At 47.4% G+C, this 23,993-nt stretch overlaps 2 protein-coding genes across 2 annotated transcripts; one reads left to right on the forward strand and one right to left on the reverse strand.

Moving 5' to 3' along the window:
- Positions 1-1,607: 1,607 nt before the first annotated feature.
- Positions 1,608-4,934, reverse strand: LOC136551710 (probable serine/threonine-protein kinase PBL28). Its single transcript, XM_066543250.1, has 7 exons — positions 4,506-4,934; positions 4,106-4,411; positions 3,684-3,868; positions 2,872-3,070; positions 2,614-2,777; positions 2,387-2,491; positions 1,608-2,280 (listed from the first exon to the last, which is right to left on the reverse strand). The coding sequence occupies exons 2-7, from the start codon at positions 4,191-4,193 to the stop codon at positions 1,954-1,956; spliced, it is 1,068 nt and encodes a 355-aa protein (XP_066399347.1). The 5' UTR covers positions 4,194-4,411; positions 4,506-4,934; the 3' UTR covers positions 1,608-1,953.
- A 14,480-nt stretch (positions 4,935-19,414) lies between these two features.
- On the forward strand, positions 19,415-21,192 carry LOC136551711 (serine/threonine-protein phosphatase PP2A-2 catalytic subunit-like). The gene is made up of 6 exons (XM_066543251.1): positions 19,415-19,527; positions 19,906-19,962; positions 20,486-20,569; positions 20,669-20,740; positions 20,942-21,013; positions 21,119-21,192. Exons 1-6 carry the CDS (start codon positions 19,453-19,455, stop codon positions 21,161-21,163), a joined length of 405 nt encoding a protein of 134 aa, XP_066399348.1. The 5' UTR covers positions 19,415-19,452; the 3' UTR covers positions 21,164-21,192.
- Positions 21,193-23,993: the final 2,801 nt, after the last annotated feature.

The raw sequence follows: 23,993 nt of genomic DNA on the forward strand, positions 1-23,993 counted from the left end.
TGCACTAGGCCTAAAATACAACGCAAGTATTTCAACACCTAGTGGCACTAGATGATCGAGTTGTTCGATAAGAGCTCCCCTCTTAATAGTTCGACCATCTATCCTAAATGTGATCTCACTCGCTAAGTGTCTCAATCACTAAACCAAAAAACTCCTATTAAGTTTCACCTTTGCCTTGAGCTTTTTTTCTTTCTTCTTTTCCAAGTCCAAGCACTTGATCATCATGGTCACCACACCATCATCATGATCTTCACCATTGCTCCATCATTTAGAATAGTGCTACCTATCTCATGATCACTTTGATAAACTAGGTTAGCATTTAGGGTTTCATCAATTCACCAAAACCAAACTAGGGCTTTCACGGCCGTTTCCCGCATGCGCTTGCATAGCCTGCCCCCTATCCGCTAATATGCCCCGTCCGCCTCTATTCGACCCGCCCCCATCTGTTTGCCCCACACTGCAGGCGCACCCCGCCCTGTCGTGCCCCTGACCGCCAGCCCCCAACGCGCTGCGCACCATATCCGCTGGCTCGCCGCACCCCATTCCCCGGTGTCCGTGCAGTGCCACCATCACTCTCCGCGCCCCTTGACTCTCCAAACAACATGAAACACGTGCAACATGAAAACACTTGAATGCAACATGCATCTGAAACAAATAAAACATCTGGAACATACACTTGCAACATATGTGTGAAAACATATGCAACATCTAAATAGAACACTTGCAACTTGCAATATGAAAACACTTACTGCAATGGAAGACTGGAACAGATGAAACATTTGAAATATATTATTGCAACATATGTGTCAAGCATATGCAACATGCAGATCAAAATGCTTGCAACATAGGTGTGGAACAGAGAAACATTTTGAACAAACTCTTGCAACATGTCTCTAAAACACTTGCAACATTGCAACATGTGCAACATCCCCGATCTACGTTTGCAACATCCATATGAAAGAACTGCAACATACCTCTGAAACGTTCGAAACACTTGAAACATATATTTGCAACAAAGGGGAGGAGGAACGCCTGTGCTAGTCAATTCCGACCGTCGGGGTGGGGGCCGATGGCTAGTGGCGGCGCGCGAGCACCACTAGCATCCAGCACCAGTGGCGCGCGAGCACCACCGCCACCAGCACCAGGCTTAGCTCGGCCCGGGCGGGTGACGCACGTGACGGGCGGAGCGAGCACTACAAAGCACCAAAGCGCGCGATGGGGCGCGAGCTAGCGGTGGCAAATGGGGCGCGCGGCAGTAGCGAGGGGGGGTGTCGGCGTCTAGACGGGGCAGCCGCAAGGCGCTGCAACAGGAGAGGAGGAAGCGAAAGGGATAAGGTTGGGTGATTTTTTTTTAATAAACTCGTTGGCAGAGCGAGCGGCGGGGTAAAAGCGCAAGCAACGAGACGGTGAGCCTGTGGGAGCGTCCGACGATTTGCTCATGTCAGACGTAAGAGGCGTAGCATTACCATTTGAAAAGTAACTTTTGGAAGTCTTCGCCCAAACAAACAAGCCTATGCATGTGAGCAGTGAACTCCGCTCAGCTGGGTGACAAATCACAAATACAAATGCATTACTAGGAAATTCTTGATTTTAAAATCTCTCCTTAATTAATCTCAAATGGAATTTTCGGTCCCAAACAGAGCCCTTATTGTTTGGTATCCACATTTTGTTTATTACGAAATGCATTTCGCATTTGCAGACCAAAGTACATACATTCCTATCGCAAAGAGTAGTTACTACTAGTAGTAACTATATAAGCCTGTACAAGTATCATGATCATGAGAGCATCCCTTTTTAACAATTCGTTTCATCAATCAACCAAACAAAAGCTGCAGACCAGCTACAATTGCAATCCAGCAGCTGCACTGCATGCGCCCCGTCTCAAAACCCATGCGCGGTTTGCACCCTCCAGATCGGACATTCCGATTCTGAGCGAGAGAGTGATCGATATCATCATATCTTCATGTTGGCGTACATGATGAACTGGAGCTCCTTGACGCAGTCCTGCATGGCGGGGCGGCCGGCGCTGTCGAAGCAGACGCAGCGCGCGGCGAGCGCGGCGAACATGGACACGGACTCCACCGTGTAGGAGCCCTTGGGCATGTCCCGGTCCACCACCTTGCGCAGCTTCTTGCGGTCGCCCACCACCTGGTGGATCCCCACGATGAGGTTCTGCTCCTGCGGCCCCTGGCTGAGGTCGATGGCTCGCCGCCCCGTCAGCAGCTCCAGCAGCACCACGCCGAAGGCGTACACGTCGCTCTGCAGCGTCAGCTTCCCTGTCTGGAAAGGAAAGAAACTCTCATTTGCAGTGGCATGGCAATGGCATGCAGGAACCTGATGAGCGTAATGTGAAGGATCATTCTTGATTCATGACCGAGTACTATACCAGCGCGTATTCGGGGTCGAAGTAGCCGAACGTGCCCAGCACCCTGGTGGTCGTGTGCAGGTCCTGGTCCTGCTGCAGCAGCTTGGCGAGCCCGAAATCCGAGATCTGTATCCGGCCGCCGGCGTGCAGTGAAATGCAGAGCAGAGGTGGTGAGCTTTCATGGTTCCGTTTGAGCAGCAGAGCAGAGCAGAGATTGCCGTGTCCGGAACTGCTACGTGTCTACGTACCTTTGCCTCGTAGTGCTCGGTGAGGAGGATGTTGCTGGACTTGAAGTCCCTGTGGACGACGGGGACGCCGACGGCCGTGCTGGAGTGCAGGTAGGCCAGCGCCCGCGCTGCGCCCAGCGCGATCCGCAGGCGCAGCGGCCAGTCCATCCTCACCTCCCCAATGCCTGAAGAAAAAGAATGTCGTCAGACTCAGAGTGTCACCTCTGAACATCAATCATCCTGGCACACCTCTGAATACTGTGGATGGTGTCACCGTACCATTGAGGATGTCCTGGAGGTTGCCTCTGGGCATGAACTCGTAGACGACGAACCGGTGCTTGCCGTCGGCGCAGTAGCCGATGAGCGTGACCAGGTTGGGGTGATCTAGCCTGCTCAGGATGTCGATCTCCACCCGGAACTCGCGCTCGCCGTCGGCCTGCTTCGAAGTGGGCAGGTCCATCTTCTTGATGGCAACGATCTTCACGTTGAGCACAGCAGAGTTCAATCATATACGGTCGTCAGATGCAACTTCATGCATGTAATTCATGAATTACTGAAACTAGTGAACTAAGACGATCTCAAAACTGGTGTATTGTTTGTTGGTCATATGCTCAGAACTTCAGTTTCAAGTTTTGTCTCGAGAAGAATCAAATGATGAGTGACACAATTTGACCGATGGTTGCCACATTGTTTTCTTCATAAGTGGATGTTAAGACGAAATATCACACCACTCTGATAGCCTGATCTTCGCTACCTGCTGACGTATCACATCCAGGTCAGCTGACTATCTATCGCCTTCAAAATTTAATGATATGCCAACAAATACATGCAATGCAACAACAAGAAAGAGCTTCTCTTCCAAACTTGAATCATTGGACAAAAACTCAATTATCTGAAATGCTTCTCATCAAAGCTAGTACAGTTCTAAAGGACACATTGACATCAACACCGGAGCTTAACCAAACAAGTACGTTAGCGTGCGTCTGAGAATAAGCCCGCGCCGACAAGAGAGAGAGAGAGAGAGAGAGAGAGAGAGAGAGAGAGAGAGAGAGAGAGAGAGAAGGATTGGTGAAAAGCAAGCAAGCAAGCACCTGGCCATCCTTGAGGACGCCTCTGTAAACCCGGCCGAAGCCGCCCTTGCCGACGAGGTTGCGGTCGCTGAACATGTTGGTGGCCTCCTCCATCTCCTTGAGCGTGAACACCATCGTGCAGCTGCGTTTCTTGGGCGGTGGCTGATGCTCCTTCGCCTGCCATAGCTCGGCCGGCTTGTACACCCCTGCAGAGTGCAGAGGAGGTCCGTTCAGATCACCAGAATTCGATGTAGGCCACAGGGCAGGGCATCAACTAGTAGTCAAGTGAAATTATTATATTCCGATCTTTCGAAAAAAAATGATTATATTCCTGCATGCTTTGCTTGCTAATGCTAACTCATATCATCATAGGAGAAACGATAGGAAACTCAGAAGGGCTAATTAATTCGATTAAACGAGAGAAAAAGAAGAGTTGTGCTCACAGGGATTTAACTGATCCAGTGATCTGCTTCTTCGCCTCTTGTTCCACGATGAAACTATGTTGAACATCTTAAAGCCTCCTAGCTCCATTTGAGCTGAAGGCTAATGATGGAACTACGGACGCCAAGCAACCTTTCGTGTTTCGTCACACTTTCTGACGATGCATCTATCCAGTTCTTCTTCTTCTTCCAAGATACCTTCCCGTGATGAACAACCGAGATATATTCCTTGCTCTGGCCGTTGGCACGCACAGAGGACTAGTACACTTTATGAGCAAAGCACATGTCCTGGAGGAACTGGAAACACCACTGCAAGTATCACGGCACGGGACCCAGTTGGCGATTCAGTTGGAGATCAAAAAAGAAGAACACAGGATGAACGAGCAAAGATCAGAAGGCTGACCTGATCTGATTGAGAAGCCACGGTGCGAAGCCGGCAAGCCGCCGCGTCGTCTACGGCCGGAGAATCTGGTCTGAACAGTGGATGGACAGGATCACAAGCAAGGATGGATGAATGTTGAGAGAGGACGTACAGGAACGCACGGAGGTTCAGTACAGCACAGGCATGCAGGCAGCGAGCGATGGGATCAAGGGTAAAGAAGGCCAGAAGGGGACGGTCTCTTGGGAGGCAAGGACGACGACGAGACGCGCCACCTAAGGCGTTGGCCAAGAAGTAAAGGGAGGACAAGGCGAAGCGAGCAGGCGTGGGCGACCAAGGCATTGGCAACTAGCAAGGCATGAGTGGATACGGAGGCATGGAGCGTGCTTTGGGGCCAAGAAATGCCCAAACAGACGACAGGTTATTGCAGTTGGAGCAAATTAACAAGCTTGTAGCTTTGCGAGAAGCGGAAATGCATTGAGTTTGAATGACAAGTGGGAGGGAGATGAAGCCTGTTTGGTTGGTGCTGTGGGATAGGTTTTTGGGCACAAATTCTGCCGAAATGGTGCGTGGCGACGTAGACGTCTGGAGGGAGAGAAATGGACGCGGTGATAGCGACAAGGAATGAGAAAGAGGAGGAAGGAGCGGTGGCGGTGGTTGCAATGTAGCCGTTATCAGGAAGCTGTCAAGCTCCAGTAATGATGAATTTCTTTTGTGCCGAACCAACCCCACAATTAATCCAGGTGATCGATCTCTTCTTTGGTTTTCAATCCGTCCACGACTTTTCAAATGAAACCGCGAACCGGCCAACGGAAGGAGATGAAGATGATACACATTAGTTAATAAAGAATATATATACATATACCTACAGCTTCAAGGGTAATTAATCAGAAGAATATATTGTGATAGGGTCAACATCTAGATAATGATCTGACATCCGATCAGTGTTGCAACGGGAGAGGCGAGCGGTTGATGGGATAATCCAAATCCAGGCTGATTTTGACGCGGTGAAGTGAAACGGACGATCAGTCGTCTTTAGTGGGGCAAGTTTGTTTCGCAAGCGTTTCTTTGGTTGGAGATCGGTCCTCTGACTCTGAAGTTTTGTGATGGCGACTGGTTAGTTCGAGATTGCAGGGGGGCGGTGAAGTTGTAGGTGAGGTGGTTGCTTCTGCCTTCTGCGTGTAGGTCGGTCTGGCTGACGAACAAATGACCAAACTCGCCACTCGTTAAGGTTGCAGTGTGAGGATTGAGGGGAGGACCTGTTATTAACACAACCGGAGTAGCTACATTACGCACAAGGTGCACGTTCGTATGCCCAGAATTCAAAAGCATCAGATCTGGCCTATGTCACCAGATTGGACTTATTGTTGGGCCCGGCATCTTCGGCACGGGTGAGCCGACCGATCACCGTCATTGCCGACCACACACACTACAGCTGGAGGTAGAAGAAGGAAAGGAGAACAGAGCGCGCACACACAGTACAAGTATCAGCATTGGCCGGAGCTCTGCAGAGGAGATGGCAAAACTAAATTCGTTCACTTTACTGAGTTACAGTGGGAAACTATATATACAACTCTACCCATCTAATCCTAGTACACAGATATTCTAGGCTGTCAAGCAGCTACAGTGACTAGATGTGACAGCATGGCTGACTTTTGCGCCCGCCCCTGCTGTGGCTATAGTACGGCAAGGAGCCTTTCGGCGCCTGCCACAGCAGCGGCTACAGTGCAGCAGCAGGAAGCCTTTCGACGTCTGCCCCTGCTGTGCGTTCACACAGGGGAGCAGTAGATTATTTAACAATTATTCCCCTAATCCTGCTGCTAACCCTAGAACTCCCTTCATGTCGATCATCTTCTTCAGCTCCGTGAACCGAAGACGGCCGAGCGGCATGGTGAGGACGTCTGGGAGTTGCTGACCAGTTTCGACGAACTCGATGACGATCTACTCTCCATCGACACAGTTCCTGAGGAAGTGGAACTTATCGTCGATGTGCTTGCTCTGGTCGTGGAGAACCGGATTTTTCGCGAGGGCGATGGTGGGCGGATTGTCTACCATCAGTGCTGGTGGGTGAGCTTCCACATCGGTCAGCTCGCCCAGCAGCCGGCGTAGCCACACAGCTTGGCACGCCGCTGTGGCCGCCGCCACGTACTCTGCCTCGCACGTGGACAACGCCACCACCTTCTATTTCAGCGATAGCCATGAGATTGGAGCCAACCCGAGGAAGACGAGCATGCCAGAGGTGCTGCGCCGTCCGTCGATGTCCCCCACCATGTCTGCATCGCTGAACACAGTGAGCCACAGCCAACTTCCGCTGATCTTGGGGAAGACGATCCTCTGATCCACCGTCCCCTTGACGTAGTGCAGCAGCCGCTTCACCGCAGCCCAGTGATCCTCTCGGGAATCCTCCATGAAGCGGCTGACGTAGCCCACAGCGAACGCAATGTCCAGCCTCGTGTGGACTAGAAAGCAGACCGTCGATGATGCTTCGGTAGAGTGTTGCATCTACCTTCACCGCGGTACTGGCCTTCGTCAGCTCCAGCCACTCCTCCATCGGAGTCACGCACGGCTTGCACTCAGCCAAGCCGCTCCACTCCAATAGCTTCAAGGCATACGCACTCTTACTGAGCGTGAGCGTCTCCTTCCCCTGTCTCACATCGATGTTGGGTAGTAGGAGAGCGCGACGAGATCGCTCATTCGAAAACAAACTGCCATCTCACGCTTAAAGCTATCAATGTCCTCCGTACGCGCGCTGGTGACGATCAAGTTGTCCACATATGCGCCAACAACGAGCTCCTCCTTCCCCCGTCGCCGCGTGTAGAGCGTGTCCTCGGTTGCACACCGCGTGAACCCAAGCTCGCCCAGCGTGGCGTCAAGCTTGGCGTTCCACGCTCGCGAGGCCTACCGTAGCCCATAGAGCACCTCGCGCAGTCGGAACACCCTGTGCTCCGCTCCCTTGATGGCGAAACCCGAGGTTGCCCAACGAAAACCGTCTCCGTCAGGTCACCATTGAGGAAGGTCGATTTTACGTCCAGGTGATGGACGCGCCAGTCCTTCGCTGCTGCCAAAGCTAGCAACAGTCGGATAGACTCCATGCACGCTACCGGCTTAAAGACTTCCTCCAAGTCGATGCCCTCACGCTGGACAAAGCCTCGGGCGACGAGGCGTGCCTTATGCTTGACAATGGCGCCGTGCTCGTCCTGCTTAATCTTGTACACCCACTTCAGGCCGATCGGACGGCATCCTGGAGGTGGATCGACTACCTCCCAAGTCTCGTTTTCCTCTATCGCCTTCATCTCCTCCAGCATCGCCTGTCGCCAATTTGCATCGCGTTCGGCTAGCGCGAATGTGGGTGGTTCCTCTACACTAACGAGAAGCAGCTCTAGGTCATTAAGCAGCCGACCCACCAGGACTGAGGACCCTGTACCACCGACGATGTCATCCAGCCTGTGGAACTGCACCTCCTCACCATCCTGGAAGGCATCCACGAACTCAGTGATGTCGCTTGGAGGTGAGGCGAACTCGATTGGCGTCGATGGAGTCCCATGTTCGGCTAGAGTGGTCAACACAGCACATGGAGGGCTCGGCACCCCGGCTGCAGTGCTCAGCACTACTCCTGGACCGCTCGTCATCACTCCTACAGTGGTCAGCACCCCTCTCAGAGTGCTCGGCACTCGTCTTGGAGTGGTCGGCACCACAGCAAGACCTCTTGGCTTCGCTACGGGAGCATTCGGCACCCGTCCTAGAGTGGTCGACACCATTGCAGGACTGCTCGGCACCACTCCTAAAGTGCTCAGCACCCCTCCCTGTCGTAGAACCGACCAATTTATAAGAGCACAAATACAATGGCAGCCCGCAAGCGGTCGCACTGTCATACTTGAGCCCATATAAACCCGGTAGTCTGTTGAGTATCACGACGGATCTCGATAAACGATCCACAAACAACCAAGATCGTACATGATTCAATATACATGTCACATATTACATAAAGTTCATAGATACATTTCCATCATCAGAGTATGAAATAGAGTTATTACAAACTAAGTTTGATAGATAATAGCGGAAGCAAATTAAGTTCGAAAGCAGCATTTACCAACATAGTTTAATACCGTGCCAACGTATGATCACAGTCCACAAAAGCATATAGAGGGATTAGTGAAGAAGGCTACCCAAGGCTTACTCATCATCCACAGCGGGATAGAAGCAACTCTTGCAATATCCATGATATACTGTGCCATCTGCAACAAGGGGAATATAACCCTGAGTACGAGAAGGTACTCAGCTAGACTTACCCGTCACAAACCAGAAATAAATTGACTCCAAGGATTATGCAAGGCTGTATAAGTGGAGATAGCTTGACAACATTTTACATGAAAAGCGCTTAACTCAGTTATACAATTATAATTCTGTTAACAAGTTAGTTATAACTATCCATCTCTAAATCAGCAACTATCATGTGCCAAACATGTGATACATCATTTTAAGAGCATACAATAGTAACCATAGCAGGTATAGTAATTCCATGTTTATTCGAACCATTATATTCCATAATACAATTACTACAATGTTGGGGCTAGCTAAGTTTCTCACTATCCGGGAGAGACGGCGATTCGAATCGATTTCAACCAGCTGAGAACTTATCCCTAACACAAACCTAGGTGGATCAGATCAATGGTCACCTTAGGTCACCTTTGGTACAACTCAAGTACCTATATCTCACATGTGACAGAAAAGCACCCGACTTCTACCGGTCTAAGCATGGCTAAGCATATATTCGATCCTGGACCTACACCGGGTTAAAGGAGTATTTCTGGACAAGGAAATTATATGCATCAAGTGTTTCCAATCAACTCTTATAACCTAATGCATCAATCATAAAGGACTCGAGTAATATTTTATAAAATATTGGGAGACTTAGAATGCTCTGGGGCTTGCCTTTCAGAAAAGAAGTGGGGCGGTGGTCAGGGCACTCCGGAAGCTCTTCTAGGGTCTGCTCCTCTTCTTCGGGAGCTATGGCTTGAGGAATCTCCTGCTGGTCCTTTTCCTCTCCTTCGTTGAACTCCAGCAACGTTATCTCCTCTGTCGATCCTAGATGCATGAATATAGCATAAGATATTGTGAATGCATATATACTGACAAGTATAGTATGATGACCCATGATGAATGCATTCTTGTAAGTATTCTTAATAGCATGGTGTTAAAGTAATAACAAGTGCATGACATTTTACTGAGTATGTGCATATCTCTTCTTGATTACTTAATCAAACACTTCAACAATTCATTTACTACACCATAAAATAGTAGCTACTTGTTTTACTCATAACTGAAGTTCTGCTTATCCAAATGCTATGATCTTAGACTTTCTGGAAATCTTATAAAATTGCCTACAACTCTTATTTAATCATCAAAAGCTAATTCACATTCTATCCTAACCAAAACAAGCAATCAATCTAGTGCTGTCCAGAAATTCCAGAGAGCGAGTATTTCGGAATACTAACTTTAAACGGCTATAACTCCTAAACCCTTTGGCCTATTGTCCTAAAATTTTAACACAAGATATATGAAGAAGTTACCTACAACTTTGTTATTAACCATTTTTATAGCAAACATTATTTGTACTATGCAACATACCAAACCACAGAATCTGTCCGAAAACCCTTCTCACCTGAATTATAAAGCAACGATATTTTTACTGCATATAACCATTCCAAATTTGACCTCACCAAGCATACCAACAGTTTAAGGACATCAAATAAACTCAAGAAAACATAATGTCCAATCCCAAACTAATCATTTAAATGCTTTTATCAAATTAACTAGATAATTAGGTTAAATAATAAATATATACCCAATGTGCATAATAAATTCTTAGAAAATTACAGTGGACTCCTAATGCTCACAATAGGCTACTGTGAAAATTTCATACCATTTACACATGTATAACTTCCTATGCAAAAATGATAAGCTAGCAAGGGTTAATTTAGTGGAAATAGTAAACCCTATAGAAAAGTGTCAAGCAACAGATTATATATTTTTTCTAGCTTCATATAAGTGCCATACACTGTACAAAAATTTGCATAGCAATATATTACAAATTTTTATCCCTACAAATTCCCTTAGAAAATACCATTTATTAATAAATAAATAGAAAGACCATTTTTAAATCAAGTTTACAGCAACTTATTATTTTTTCTAACTAGAGCATGTCAATACAAAACCCACAAAATTGGAATCACAATTTTAGGAGTTTTCTAGCTCAAGATATCAAATTTACAAAATTGTAAACATACACAAAGCATTTATCTAAATGCATTTTAATCCTTAATAAAAAACATTAGAAAATGTACCTATCATATTTTTATAAAATACTACACTTCCTAAGGAACACTGCAAAATTTGGTTCACAAGATTTGGATCTCTACAACTCCACTTATTATTTTTCAAAGTTTGCATCAAATCTGAAAATAAATGAACTATCCTTCTCAACCGAGTCACTGACAGCTGGGGCCCTCGGGTCAGTCGACCCCACACGTCAGCGATGGCAAAAACAGAGCGTGGCGCAGGACAACCGGAGTTCGTCGACGGTGACCCTCTCCGACGATGGCACCGACACCAGAGTGACCCCCAAGACCTCCCGCACCGATTGAGCTACTAAGCTGGACCTATTGCCGGCGCTAATGACGACGGCGGTGTCAATGGCGGCACGGCGGTGTGGATCGACGGCGATATGCCAGAGGTGACCCCGACGACTCGATCTAAGGCTCGGCCAAGCATCTACAAGCTACGGCGAAGCTATCGCACCAACTATTACGGTGAATGGCTATCGGAGGCAGCATGGCCACGACGACACAGTATGGCAGCGAAGCAACGGCGAGGTCAAATGCGGCACAGAAGCCTTACCGTGCGTGGATAGCAAGCAATGCGAGCGTGGTGAGACGGTGGGATCATGGTGGAGTGGCTACGGTGGTGGAGAAGCAATACGGTGCAAGCTGCGGGCCGGCAAGGTGACGGCGACGAGCTGCGCTGTGCTGAGCTGCTGTGCTGCTATGGGAAAATGAAGGAGGAGGAGGCAGAGAGTGAAATGAGAGCGCGGGGAGGGAGCGGGCGAGTGCGGGGCATGATGTAGTGCGCTCTGGCCTGATGTGGCCACGCTGGGCAGGACGCCAGCAACGCGTGGCCTCATTTCCCCCACGCGGCGTTCATGCTCTAGCGCTGGTCAACCACTGTTGGTCACCATCAGAGCCCAAAACTGAGTCTGACGACGCGATTTGCCAGCGATCAAACTCTTAATCCGTAGCTCCTTAGTGCAAACCAACTGAACAAAACTTGTAGCCCTAAGTACCAGCTACAATTCTTATTAAAGGACCACATGCTAATTCTCAACCAATACCGAGTAAAGTCAACCCAAAGTTGAGCTTGTCAAACTGTCAGTGAAGCATGACTTAGCAAAAATTGGAAGTGTTGAAAACAGTGCAAAGCTGATTTTTGTGAGCCAATTCCAAGCGTGTTAGGAGCTAAACTAATCTATGACCCAAAAATAAAAGTTGTTCCCCTCATCAAATACTACAACTTTGCTTTAGTGACCACATCCATGCAAGGTCTCTATGACATAGTTCAAACTAGGTCAAACCTACTACATTCAAATGATGGTAGACACTTAAACTATGACCTAGTGACCAAATTAGCCCTAGCCAAGAATACCAAAGTTGTTCCTAATGACATTACAAACATATTTAAGCTATTCCTAGGGTCACACAATCATTTCATACACTGGTTACACATAAAGTTTCTAGGTCAACATACATAGCATCACTTAAGGACTTGATCATGCAAAGTGACCTTCATGAACATTGTTCCACTAGTCATCCTAAGTGTAGTTAAGATGTTTTAGTGACTCACATCAACCATTTACATGTATTCACTCATGATCATATGCATATATACAAGGAAACATAAAATAACAAGCATGTTTCATATGTTTCAATCACATGTTTCAATTATAAAAGCTTATATATGAATGCTCGATGCTCATGCTCATGCAATGCAATTCAAATTATGCAAGTCTAACACCTAGGGTGTTACACTCCTGAAGTGCTCGGCACTGTCCCAGGAGTGCTCGGCTCTGTTGCTGGAGTCGTCGGCACCTCCTCTCCAGCGTCTCCACCACCGTGGATGACCAAGTGCTCGACGACAAAGGTGTTGGTGAAGCCGCCAGCTTCCCCCGTGCCCAGACTGTTCTAGTCCTAGGCCACCTTCTCGTTGAACATGATGTCATGTGAGACAACCACCTTGCCTCCGCGTGGGTCGTAGAGCCGGTATGCCTTAGTACCTTCCGTGTAGCCTTGGAGCGCCATCGGTGTGCTCCTGTCGTCCAGCTTGGTGAGGACCAACTTCGTCTTCCTGACATGGCCGATGCAGCTGAATGTCCAGAGGAAGGACATGCTCGGCTTGCGCCCATACCAGGCTTCGAACGGTGCCATGCCCTTCAAGGCCTTTGTGGGTGCGTGGTTGAGGATGAACACCATTGTGGTCACTGCCTCACTCCAGAACCTTGCCGGCATGCTCTTGGCCTTCATCATAGATCAAGCCATGCCAACCACCGTCTGGTTCCGTCACTCCACCACACCATTCTGTTGTGGCGAGTATAGTGCGGTGTGATGTTGCACCCACCCAGACCCATGCAGTACACAGCGAACTCCATCGAAGTGAATTCGCCGCCACGATCAGTCCATAGCACGCATAGCTTCTTGCCGCTCTCTGCCTCCATGCACGCCTTGAACTTCTTGATCGCCTCCACCATCTCGCCCTTGCTCATCAGGAGTTGTAGCCATATATAGCGACTGCAATCATCCACGAGCAGAAGGAACTACCATTGACCACCATTTGTGGCTAGCGTGATTGACCCACAGAGATCGCCATGGACGAGCTCGAGAGTGTCCACCGCACGATACTTGGCCGCCTTTGAGAACGGTAGCCTCTTTTGTTTCCTGGCCAGGCAGCTATCGCATAGCTCGCCTACGTGCTTGATGTGGGCAGCCCTCAGACCATCTTCTCCAGCCGACCAAGTGCGTCAAAGCTGAGATGGCCGAACCGAGCATGCCACAGCCACGGCTCCTCGGTGTGTCATGCTGCTAGGCACACCAACTGCTCCACCTTCAAGTCAAGCAGGTACAGCCAGTTCTAGAACCTCTTCACCTCAGCAAGAAGGCGCTGCTCTCAGTCCCTGATCCTGAGAACATCGTCTTTGATCAGTACCTCGCTGTCGTGCTCATCCAGCTAGCCAATGCTGATGATGTTTGAACGCAGCTATGGAATGTAATATACATCCATCAGCGCGTGGTGCTCATCATTCTGGCACCTAAAGATGATGGTGCCACACCCTCGGATAGCCACCCTTGAGCCGTCACCGAACTTCACCGTGCCGATCACGTTGCCATCAAGCTCGGAGAAGGCTTCCTTGGAGCCCGTCATGTGGTTGCTGGCGCCGGAGTCTAGGTACCACCGCTGCTTCTGCTCGATGTCCACATGTCCGAGGTGGACTTGGCTGCGTGGTTCATTGAGGTTGACAGCCTTCATAGCCTTACCAAGCCCATCCACTGCCATCACCTCTCCCTTCTCCTTCGCCTCAACATCGTGCAGTGCACAGAATGTCACCATCAGGAGAGTGGCCTCATCATCCTCATCAGCCTGCACTAAATGAGCCTCAGTATTCTTCTCTTATTTGTGATTTGGGCACTCCTTTGTCCAATGGCCCATCTTCCCACAGCGCCGGTAGGCATTGGGGTTGACCTTCTTCTTCTTCTACTCCAAAGAAACCTTGTCGCGGCGCTTGCCATCGCCATCGCGGCTGGAGGAGGCTTCCTGATGAGGACATCATTTCTTCATCACAAACAAGCCAATGAGAGGAGGTCCATCATAGGCGTCCAATTCATCTTTCTCATGGTGGAGGCCCAGTCCAACTGAAGTTGGAGCCCATCTCGGGTTTCAGGACCAGTCTACCTTAAACTAGTCACCCAAGACGCATCCGGACTCCGTTTTCGATGATCGATATATGGTTAGAAAGATAATTTGATAAGAAATCCAATGCATGTGGTCTCACGTCAAAAGCCCTTCGAAATCAATAGGAATCGTTAAAACAAGTCAGCGTCCAGAATCTGCCAGAGTGCTATGACACTGTCTTTTGGTCTGTTGGACCGTGTATCATGTTTGGACCCATTAGGGGGCGTGTCTAGGGGGGTGATGCCTAAGACTCTATAATTAGCAGTCGTCGCTCTCCTTAGGGTTTGGGTTTTATTTAGTTCTTGATTTTCTCATGAAACAGACATCGTTTTGTTGCAACTGTGCCACCAAGGCTGCTTGCTATGAACCAGGGCCCCAGTTCTTGATCTTGTTCACCTATGATGATTAGTCCTTTCAAATAAAGACTTGAACTCCTTCTTGTTATCATAAGCCTCATATTTATTTGCAATTTCAGATTGTGTTCATCTCGTTCTTGATTGTGTTCTCGATTCGCTTGCAGAAAAGCCTTCTCGGCGAGGTCAATCGCATTCGCATGGTTGATAACCAATGGAGCAGTGGTGTAACAGTTACGGGGGTCCAAATCAGACTTGGTTCAAAGCCTAGATCATGAATGTTGAGTCTACACTAATCGACGCTATCATACCTTTCAGAAGATTGGGCCTAGTCTACATCACTTTCCCAGACTTCTTCTCCTTCATCCGGGCAGCCCACTCCTCCTCTATCAGCAGCAGCTTGCCGCTATCCGTCATTGCTGTGGCCTGCTCCTTGCGCTCATCCATCGCACACAGATGGCCTGTCACATCCTCAATGGTGAGGGTGGACAAGTCTAGCATCGTCTCTATGGAGAGAGCAATCTGGATGTACTTCGCCGGCACGGAGTGGAGGTACTTGGAGACCGCCTCTTCTTCATTGATGGTGACACTGTGGCTCTTTAACTTGCTGATAAGCATTTACAGACGGAGGGAGAAGTCCTCCACTGACTCACCATCCTTGAACTTGAGGTTGGCATACTCCTGCTTCAGCAGCTGGGCCGTTGCCTTTTTGCGCGATCGGAACCGACGCGCATCGCCGCAATAGCCTCCCACGCCTCCTTAGTAGAGTTCTTTGCCCCCAACAGCTCCCTGTACTCCGCTAGCACAGCAGCGAGGATAACCTCCAATGCTAACATATTGTCTTCTTTATTATCGGTGCCCTTATCAATAGCATTCTAGAGCCGTCGGGCTCTGAGCTTGACCTGATGGTCACCGCCCACTCATCATAGTTGGTGCGAGTCAGCGTTGGCCAACTGGTGTGAAAGGTCCTTGTTTGGTTTTGGTAATTGAGTGACAACTTAGGTGGACTAATTGTGTTTATGTGAGATACACAGGTGATTAGTCCACATGTACATGTGTGTGAGCAACATATTCCATGAAGGTGAAAATGGCTTGGAGATGTTGCAAAGCTCACACATGTGATGATGAAGGAGCTTAAATGCACATGAGACATGACATTGAGTCATGTGATCAAGGTGGAGAAGATCAAGACAAGACTTGGCTTGATGGACCGGTTGCAAGCGTGAAGGGCAAGTCGAAGGCTTTGGAGTGATGGACCGCATGGCGGTGAAGCTTGAGCAAGACTTGGCGCCGATGGACGATGGCAACGGTGAAGAGCAAGTGGAGTCAAGATCGATGAACCAATATGATCACGTGATGATATGAAGTGGATCATATCATTGTTGATCATGTTGGTGCATGTGTTGCATCAACATTGGAGGAGATGGAATGGAATGCGCAAGGCAAAGGTATAACCTAGGGCATTTCATTTCACTGGTCATAGGTGTGTAGAGAAGTTTATGACCGGGTTTATGATAGATGGTCGTACTATCAAGAGGGGCAAACTTATTTGCATATCAGTCATCTAGTGCCACTCGAGTGATCTAACTTTGCATCGTCGCTAGGATCGAGTGGCGTGGCAAGTTGAGTGGCTAACATCCTTTGGGAAATGATTGTGAAAATGCTAACACACATACACATGGTGGTGTACACTTGGTGGTGTTGGCATATTTACAAAGGAGGTGGTGTTTGCAGGGTTGAGATGGGTTCGGCAGGATTCGGCGCTTTCGGGAAAATAGAATGCCTATTTTCTATTGCGCCGGATGCAAGTTCTTGTGGTTGGCACATTGGAGCAAGGGTGAAGAAGTTAGAAGTGAAAACGAGTTGATCACGAAGACGCTGGCATCGGTCAACTGACCGGACGCTGGGTCTGAAAGCACCAGACGCTGGCAGGGTGCGTTCGGTCAGGCTGACGTACGGTGACGCAGAAGCTGGAGTGTGACCGGACGCTAGGCTGCGTCCAATCACATGCGATCGGACGCATCCGGTCAAAGAAATACGCCTCGGGTACCTTACTGGAAACGACCGGACGCTGGGGTCCAGCGTCCGGTCAGTTGAAGCTGCTGCGTCCGGTCAGGACAAGTGACCGTTGGAATTGGGACACATGGCCGTCTGTGGGCGACCGGACGCTGAGGTCCAGCGTCCGGTCAACACGACCGGAGCGTCCGATCGGCCCGATTTTTGCCCAGTGAAGGGGTAACGGCTAGTTTAGCCCTTGGGGCTATAAATAGAAGTGGCCTTCGGCCATGGCTGGTGCTGAGCACCTAAGGGGACGTAGTGTCCATGCTTGTGAGTGCTTGGGAGCCCTCCATCACATATACTTGATAGTGATCATTCGATTGTGTGAGTGAGCGATTCTAGTGCGATTGCATCATGAGGTTGCATCGAGTGGCACTAGGTGATCGAGTTGCAAGCCGGTGGTGCTTGTTACTCTTGGAGGTTGCCACCTCCTAGACGGCTTGGTGGTGGTCTCTGTCGAAGCGCGCAAGAAGCTTGTGCGGTGCTCCGGAGAAGTGCTTGTGAGGGGCATTGTGCTCGCCACGCGGGAGCCGCGAAGAGCAACTCTAGTAAAGCGTGTCATTGAGCTACCCTCACTCAAGGGGTAGGTTCTTGCGGCGCCCGACGTGCGGGCTTAGCGGGTGATGCTAATTAGCCGCCAAACCACCAAGTGAGCAGTCGACACAATGGGGACTAGCGTGTTGGCAAACACGTGAACCTCGGGAGAAAAATCATCGTGTCAACCTTGTTCTTCCCGTTGGTTTGCATCCCCATTACACAAGCTTGCAATTACTTTTATACATATTAAGCTTGTGTAGTTGCTCTTGTAATTAGATAGCTTGTGTAGCTTGCTAATTACCTTCTTGCTTGTGTAGCATAGAAGTAGCTCCCTTGCGTGGCTAATTTGGTTTTAGTAACTTTGTTAGTCACATTGCTTAGTTTGTGTAGCTAAGTATTTGCGCTCTCTAATTAGGCATTGGTTGCCTTGTTATTGAGCATTGCTAGTGAGCTTTGTTAGCTTTGTGCTTTTGCTTACTAGCATGTGTAGGAGCTCTCTTGTTGCTTAAAATACTAGTGGCATAGGTTTGTGTAACCTTGCTCCTAGAATTGTTTAGGAGAGCTCTAACTAGCCCGACACCTTTGTTGCATAATTGTTATTTTTGCAAGGTGCTAGTGAACATATATAGTGGGGTATAGTCTTGGCTAGACCGATAGTTTTAATTCCGCATTTATATCGGTTAGCCGACGCGATTAAGTTTTAGAAAAGACTATTCACCCCCCCCCCCCTCTAGTCGCCATCTCGACCCTTTCGTGGTGCCGCTGACCTTCCGCACCGTGTGCACAACGACCTCCTGTCGTGGCTAGGCAGCCATAGCAGCGCCGCTGCTGTCGCCCATCTCCAAACCATCCGTCGTCGCCAGTGGTTAGTCCGACGACGACGCTTGTACGGCTCTGATACCACTTGTTGGGCCTAGGATCTTCGGTACGGGTGAACCAATCACTCACCATCGTTGCCAACCACACACACTACGGCTGGAGGTAGAAGAAGTGAGGGAGAACAGAGCGCGCGCACACACACAGCACAAGCACCAGCGTTGGCCGGAGCTCTACAGAGGAGATGGCAAAACTGAACTCGCTCACTTTACTAAGTTGTAGTAGAAAGCTATATATATAACTCTACCCATCTAATCCTAGTACACAGATATGTCAGGCCGCCATGCTGCTACAGTGACTAGATGTAACAGCAGGGCTGATTTTTGCGCTTGTCCCTGCTATGGCTACAGTGCGGCAGGGGAGCCTTTCGACGCCTGCCCCTGCAGCGGCTACATTGCGGCAGCAGGAAATCTTTCGACGCCTATCCCTGCCATGTGTTTATAGGAGCAGCATATCACTTAACACTTATGACTTATTATCGGTTAAATTATCTAGCAGAGCAGCATATCACTTAACACTTATGACTTATTATCGGTTAAATTATCTAGCAGTTCACATTTAGGTCAGCAAAACGCTGCACTTGCACTGATTGCAGAGAGTTTATCAACATGGACTACGGACGGTATTTCATCAGCAGGGATTAGCACTACGTGAAAAACGATTTGTAGCAACAGAGCAAATTTTTTGTAGGGGCGGCTGGTGATAAAGCCGCCCCTACAGTGACGTGCTGAGGAGCCCAGAGACCAGCCGCCCCTACAAATAGAACAGCGGGAGTGGCTGGTGATACGAGCCGCCCCTACAAATGAGTCTGATTTGTAGGGGCGGCTCACTCACCAGCCGCCCCTGGTGTTGGTATTTGTAGGGGCGGCTGGTGATTGAACCGCCCCTACAAAGGCCCGACGTACACCAAACCAAAATATCAGCCCTCCTCTCTCTCTCTCCGTCTCGACTCTTCCTTCCCCTCCCTCTCTCTCTCTCTCTCCCTCGCTCGGCGTCCCGCGTCGCACCCTCCCTCTCCTCCGAGCCCCTCCTCCGTCTCTCCCCCACGCCGCCCCTCCCTCCTCCCCACCTCTCGTTCTCTCCTCCCTCTTCCGCCTGCCCCCCTCTCACGAGTCGCGCCCGCCCAGATCTAGGGTTCCATCCGCGGCAAGATGAGCAGCCCCCATGGCGGCCTCGACGACCAGATCGAGCGGCTCATGCAGTGCAAGCCGCTCGCTGAGCCCGAGGTAACGCCTTCTCCGTCACTCTCCTCTCAGTTCGAGGTGCTTTTTCACCAGATCTGGCGGAATTGTGGGGCCGGGGGACGGGTCCCGGAGGAGATCTAGTCTCCGGATGCGTTGCGATGCTGGTTGGCGCGGAAATGGCTGGCGGGGGCGTTTGATTTGCTCTGGCTGGCGCTGGGCCTAGGCGGTTGCCAGCTGGGGATGTGGTTGTGAGCTAAGCGGGACGCTACTTTTTTTTTTTTTAAGCTGAAGAAAAAAAAAAGTTTTTTTAGCCCCCCTCTGGCGTTTCTGACGTTGAATTAATTTCTCTGCTTCAACTGAAAACAATTGATTGCTTTGGCTGGGATGGGAGGTTCTGATCCAGTGCAATTTATGTTTCAGGTCAGAGCTCTGTGTGAGAAGGCAAAGGAGATTCTCATGGAGGAAAGCAATGTTCAGGTTCGCTGTTTTGATTGCTTTGGCTTAAGTTATCAGCAATTTCATTGTGTGACCAATTGATATATTATCTTGTTTGGGACAGCTTAACTTTTCTTCATATCTAGCTTAAGCTTTGACCCGGCCCAATTAGCAATAAAAAAATGGTTTAAGTTCCCAGCTCACACTCTATGCCACCTTGCACAATCTAAATTTGTGTTTTGCTAACTAAATGCATAAATTTGTGACACCTTATACCACGTCTTCATTCCTGATGTTATGACACCTTATATTGCGTCTTCGTTCCTGATGAAAGATTCCTGAACCTACCTTTTTTAAGCTTTTTATAAAAAATGTCATAGTGGTGGGAAAGAAACACCTTCTGAACCTTCTGAACTGTATAGCTTTAACCAACATTTGAACACCAGGAGATAAGATGGATGCTTTCAGATAATCTATGCTGTTTAGATGCTGGATTCACAGATGCAGCTCTTATTTGGTCATGTTATTTGACTTTGGACGATTGGTTTTGTCACCATTGTTGCAGCCTGTAAAGAGTCCTGTTACTATATGCGGTGATATCCATGGACAATTTCATGATCTTGCTGAACTCTTCCGAATTGGTGGAAAGGTACCTCACTATTTTCTGTTCATCTGCTTCTGTCACTTCTCCGATTTAATAAAGAAACATGTTAAAATTTCAGTATCTTGAAACTTTCACTTTTACCAGTGTCCAGATACGAACTACCTGTTTATGGGAGATTATGTTGACCGTGGTTACTACTCTGTCGAAACTGTCACAGTAAGTGTAAACTCACATGTCTTTATGTTAGCACCATCAGCATATTCATCTACCCATAGTGATCATGAGCAGTATAGGTGTGTAGTGTGCACTCTACTGAAAAGCTGATCATATCTGCCTTTTGTTGTTCCTACTTCAAATCTCTAAATTGCAGAACTTTACTAATTCTTGGCACTAATTTTATCCACTGCAAACAAACAGCTTTTGGTGGCTTTAAAAGTTCGATATCCTCAGAGGATCACCATTCTCAGAGGAAACCATGAAAGCCGACAGGTATACAATTTCTTGTTTCACAAATTGTTCATGTTTTCTTGCTGCATCACTCCATTCTCTGTTATCAGCGGTACAAATTAAAGTTTTTAGTGAAATTATTTGCAGATTACTCAAGTTTATGGGTTCTATGACCAATGCTTAAGGAAGTGAGTGTCTTCTCTTAGGTTACTGTACATACTTTTTCTTTTCTTTTTTTAAATTCTGATATCACTAAGCAGGACTTTGGAAGTACTAGTAAAGGGCTTAATGATTGCTTCACTGTCAAATCACTATGTTTTGTCCTTGAAAACTAGTGCATTCTGGAAAATTGTTGGTTAGAATAGAACACACCTAAGGATAATATTTCTGCTGGGCCCAGCTAGTATTTAAAGACATCCATATCCTACATTGCATGCCTGCAGCTTATGTCTGAAGATGAATGAGGTTATTCAAAGTTTTATATTTAGTGCACCTAATTATTGCTACCGCTGTGGGAACATGGCATCAATCCTAGAAGTGGATGATTGCAGGGAGCATACTTTCATCCAGGTAATAACTCAAGTGATCTTTTTATCCAATTACATGAGCAATTGTCTAAAAGAAAAGAAAATGTTACCCTCACTTCAAGCGGGACAAAATAATTGAATTGATGAGATTGAATCGCATTGAGAAGATAGTTCAGAGGACGCCTGAAAACAGTACCAGGAAATCAAGTTCAAACTCTAAATTTATTCACGTATAAGCTTTATTTCGACTGGTACTTATACTTGCTTAGTACAAATATAGTACATATAAGCTTTGGTTTCAGTATTTTGTTATGAATTCTAGCCAAAATTCTGGATTTACTGTTTTTACACTTTATATAAAATATTCTCGTCTTTTCATGTTCTGTTGATCTACAGAAACTGTACAGTGAATCTTTTACTACTTGTAGTCCATAGGTCTCAATTGATTTGCTCTGAAATATTACTATACGAATTTAGTGATCTTGTCCACCACACTATGGGCTTGTTTGGCAGGGCTCCTCTCTGGCTCCGGCTCCGGCTCCTCCAGAGGAGCCCTGCCAAACGTTTTCTTGGAGGAGCCGTTTTTCAGTAAAAAACAGAGGAGCCGGAGCCGTTTTGGAGGAGCCACAATTTGTGGCTCCTCCAAAACGACTCCGGCTCCTCCGGAGGAGCCCCTCGGGAGGAGCCGTGCCAAACAAGCCCTAACCATCCTTCTTCACTGGCCAGGCTGGTCGCAATAATGTTCTTCTTGCAGTACCTGCTTTTCTCTATGCTATCAACAACTATTTGAAGTTCATAATGCAGATAAAGCATCTTTTTAAGCACACCCGTGGTCAGAACATGGTGTACTTAGTAATTTCTATACATTCCTATAGTGGTTTAAGGCAAAGATGATGCAATCTGCCTTACTTTGTATTTCTATTTTTTTCTTAGTCTGAGTTCTTTGTGTGCGGCTATGGTATGTTTGACGAAATTATGAAAATTCCCTTTCCATATAAAAATGGTTTGCTCCATATGTAAATATATCTGACATAGTTAAAGTTCATATGGTTTTGAGGTAGAACAAGGTTGGTTAGTTTACTTGTTTATCTTTAATGCTAATTGAAAAATATATGTTCTGGTCGAATTTGAATTGTAAATTTAAATTTTTTTGGCGAAAAAAATGATTTGTAGGGACGGTTAGTACTGTAGCCGCCCCTACAAATCGATTTGTAGGGGCGGCTGATGTTCCCAGACCGCCCCTATAAATCAATTTATAGGGACGACTACAGTACCAACCGCCCCTACAAATCAACAATTTGTAGCCACCCTTTTATAGGAGCGGCTAGCAAAACCGTCCCTACAGAGCGTTACCAGCCGCCCCTAGAAAGGTTTTTCTACGTAGTGTAGGGAACCTACCGAGTACTGACTGGCTACTCTCTCTCTCCTTTTTTTTTTTTTTTACTGACTGGCTACTGACCAAGCGGAAGCAGCATCCGGCTTGGCCTTGGCCCACCAAGGTTGCCATCACTTATCACTAGGTGCAAACAGTCGGATATCTATGGCTATGAATATAGATAAAGCATATTTCTCGAATTCAATTTTAATATATACATGATTTGAGTATTTAGATACACATACAATATCGGATATCAAATATCCAAATTCAGATACGGACGCATCTAAACTCCTATAAATAGATTCAAACGAGAAATATCTTTACCATTTGCACTCTTTTTATCACCCAACTCCACCACACTACTACAGCCGCGCAACCGCCACACCCCATCCACCCTTGATGATCTCTAGTGCCCACAAGACTTTGCCATATTGCCTCTCTAGACAACCGTCGTTGCCAACCAATCCATCTACCTCCTGTCTTACAAACTTAATAATACAACATACCGCTAACTTTCCATCTAAATTATCCACATTTACTATTATAAAGATGATTATCTAAATTATAACCTCTGTCATTATGAAAAGGTAACCTAAAATACCCATACATACACGGTGTGTGTTATGCATTCCACATATACACGCAAGTTGGGAATGCTAAGCCTATAAATTTCCATGATTTAACAACTATGAAAAAGATATGTAGTAATATGTAATCAAAATCTATCACAATTGGATAAATATTAGAGGGTATTGTACATGTCAGAAAATAAATAAATGACAATGATTAAATATAAAAAAAATCCATGAACTATGAAACCATATTTATTCATAAATTTCTTATACTTATGTACCTCAAAATTGTTAGCCGTTACAGGAGCTATCAGGTTTATGACTAGAATGATGTTATGTAGTTGGTGCAATATGTACCTCAATAAAATTGATCATAGTCTTTAGAATTGTCCAGTATTGTTATCTAGATACGAAAATCACAAAAATCACATATAAATGTCTAAACTTGGTAATTATACCCCCGCACGACACATACACCACGCACCCTAATAAGTGCTAACACTACCCCTATGTGGCACAGTGACTATCACAGAGAGGAAGAGAGA

The sequence above is a fragment of the Miscanthus floridulus genome, chromosome 4, assembly GCF_019320115.1.
Source record: "Miscanthus floridulus cultivar M001 chromosome 4, ASM1932011v1, whole genome shotgun sequence".
In the NCBI taxonomy this organism is placed as follows: Eukaryota; Viridiplantae; Streptophyta; class Magnoliopsida; order Poales; family Poaceae; genus Miscanthus; species Miscanthus floridulus.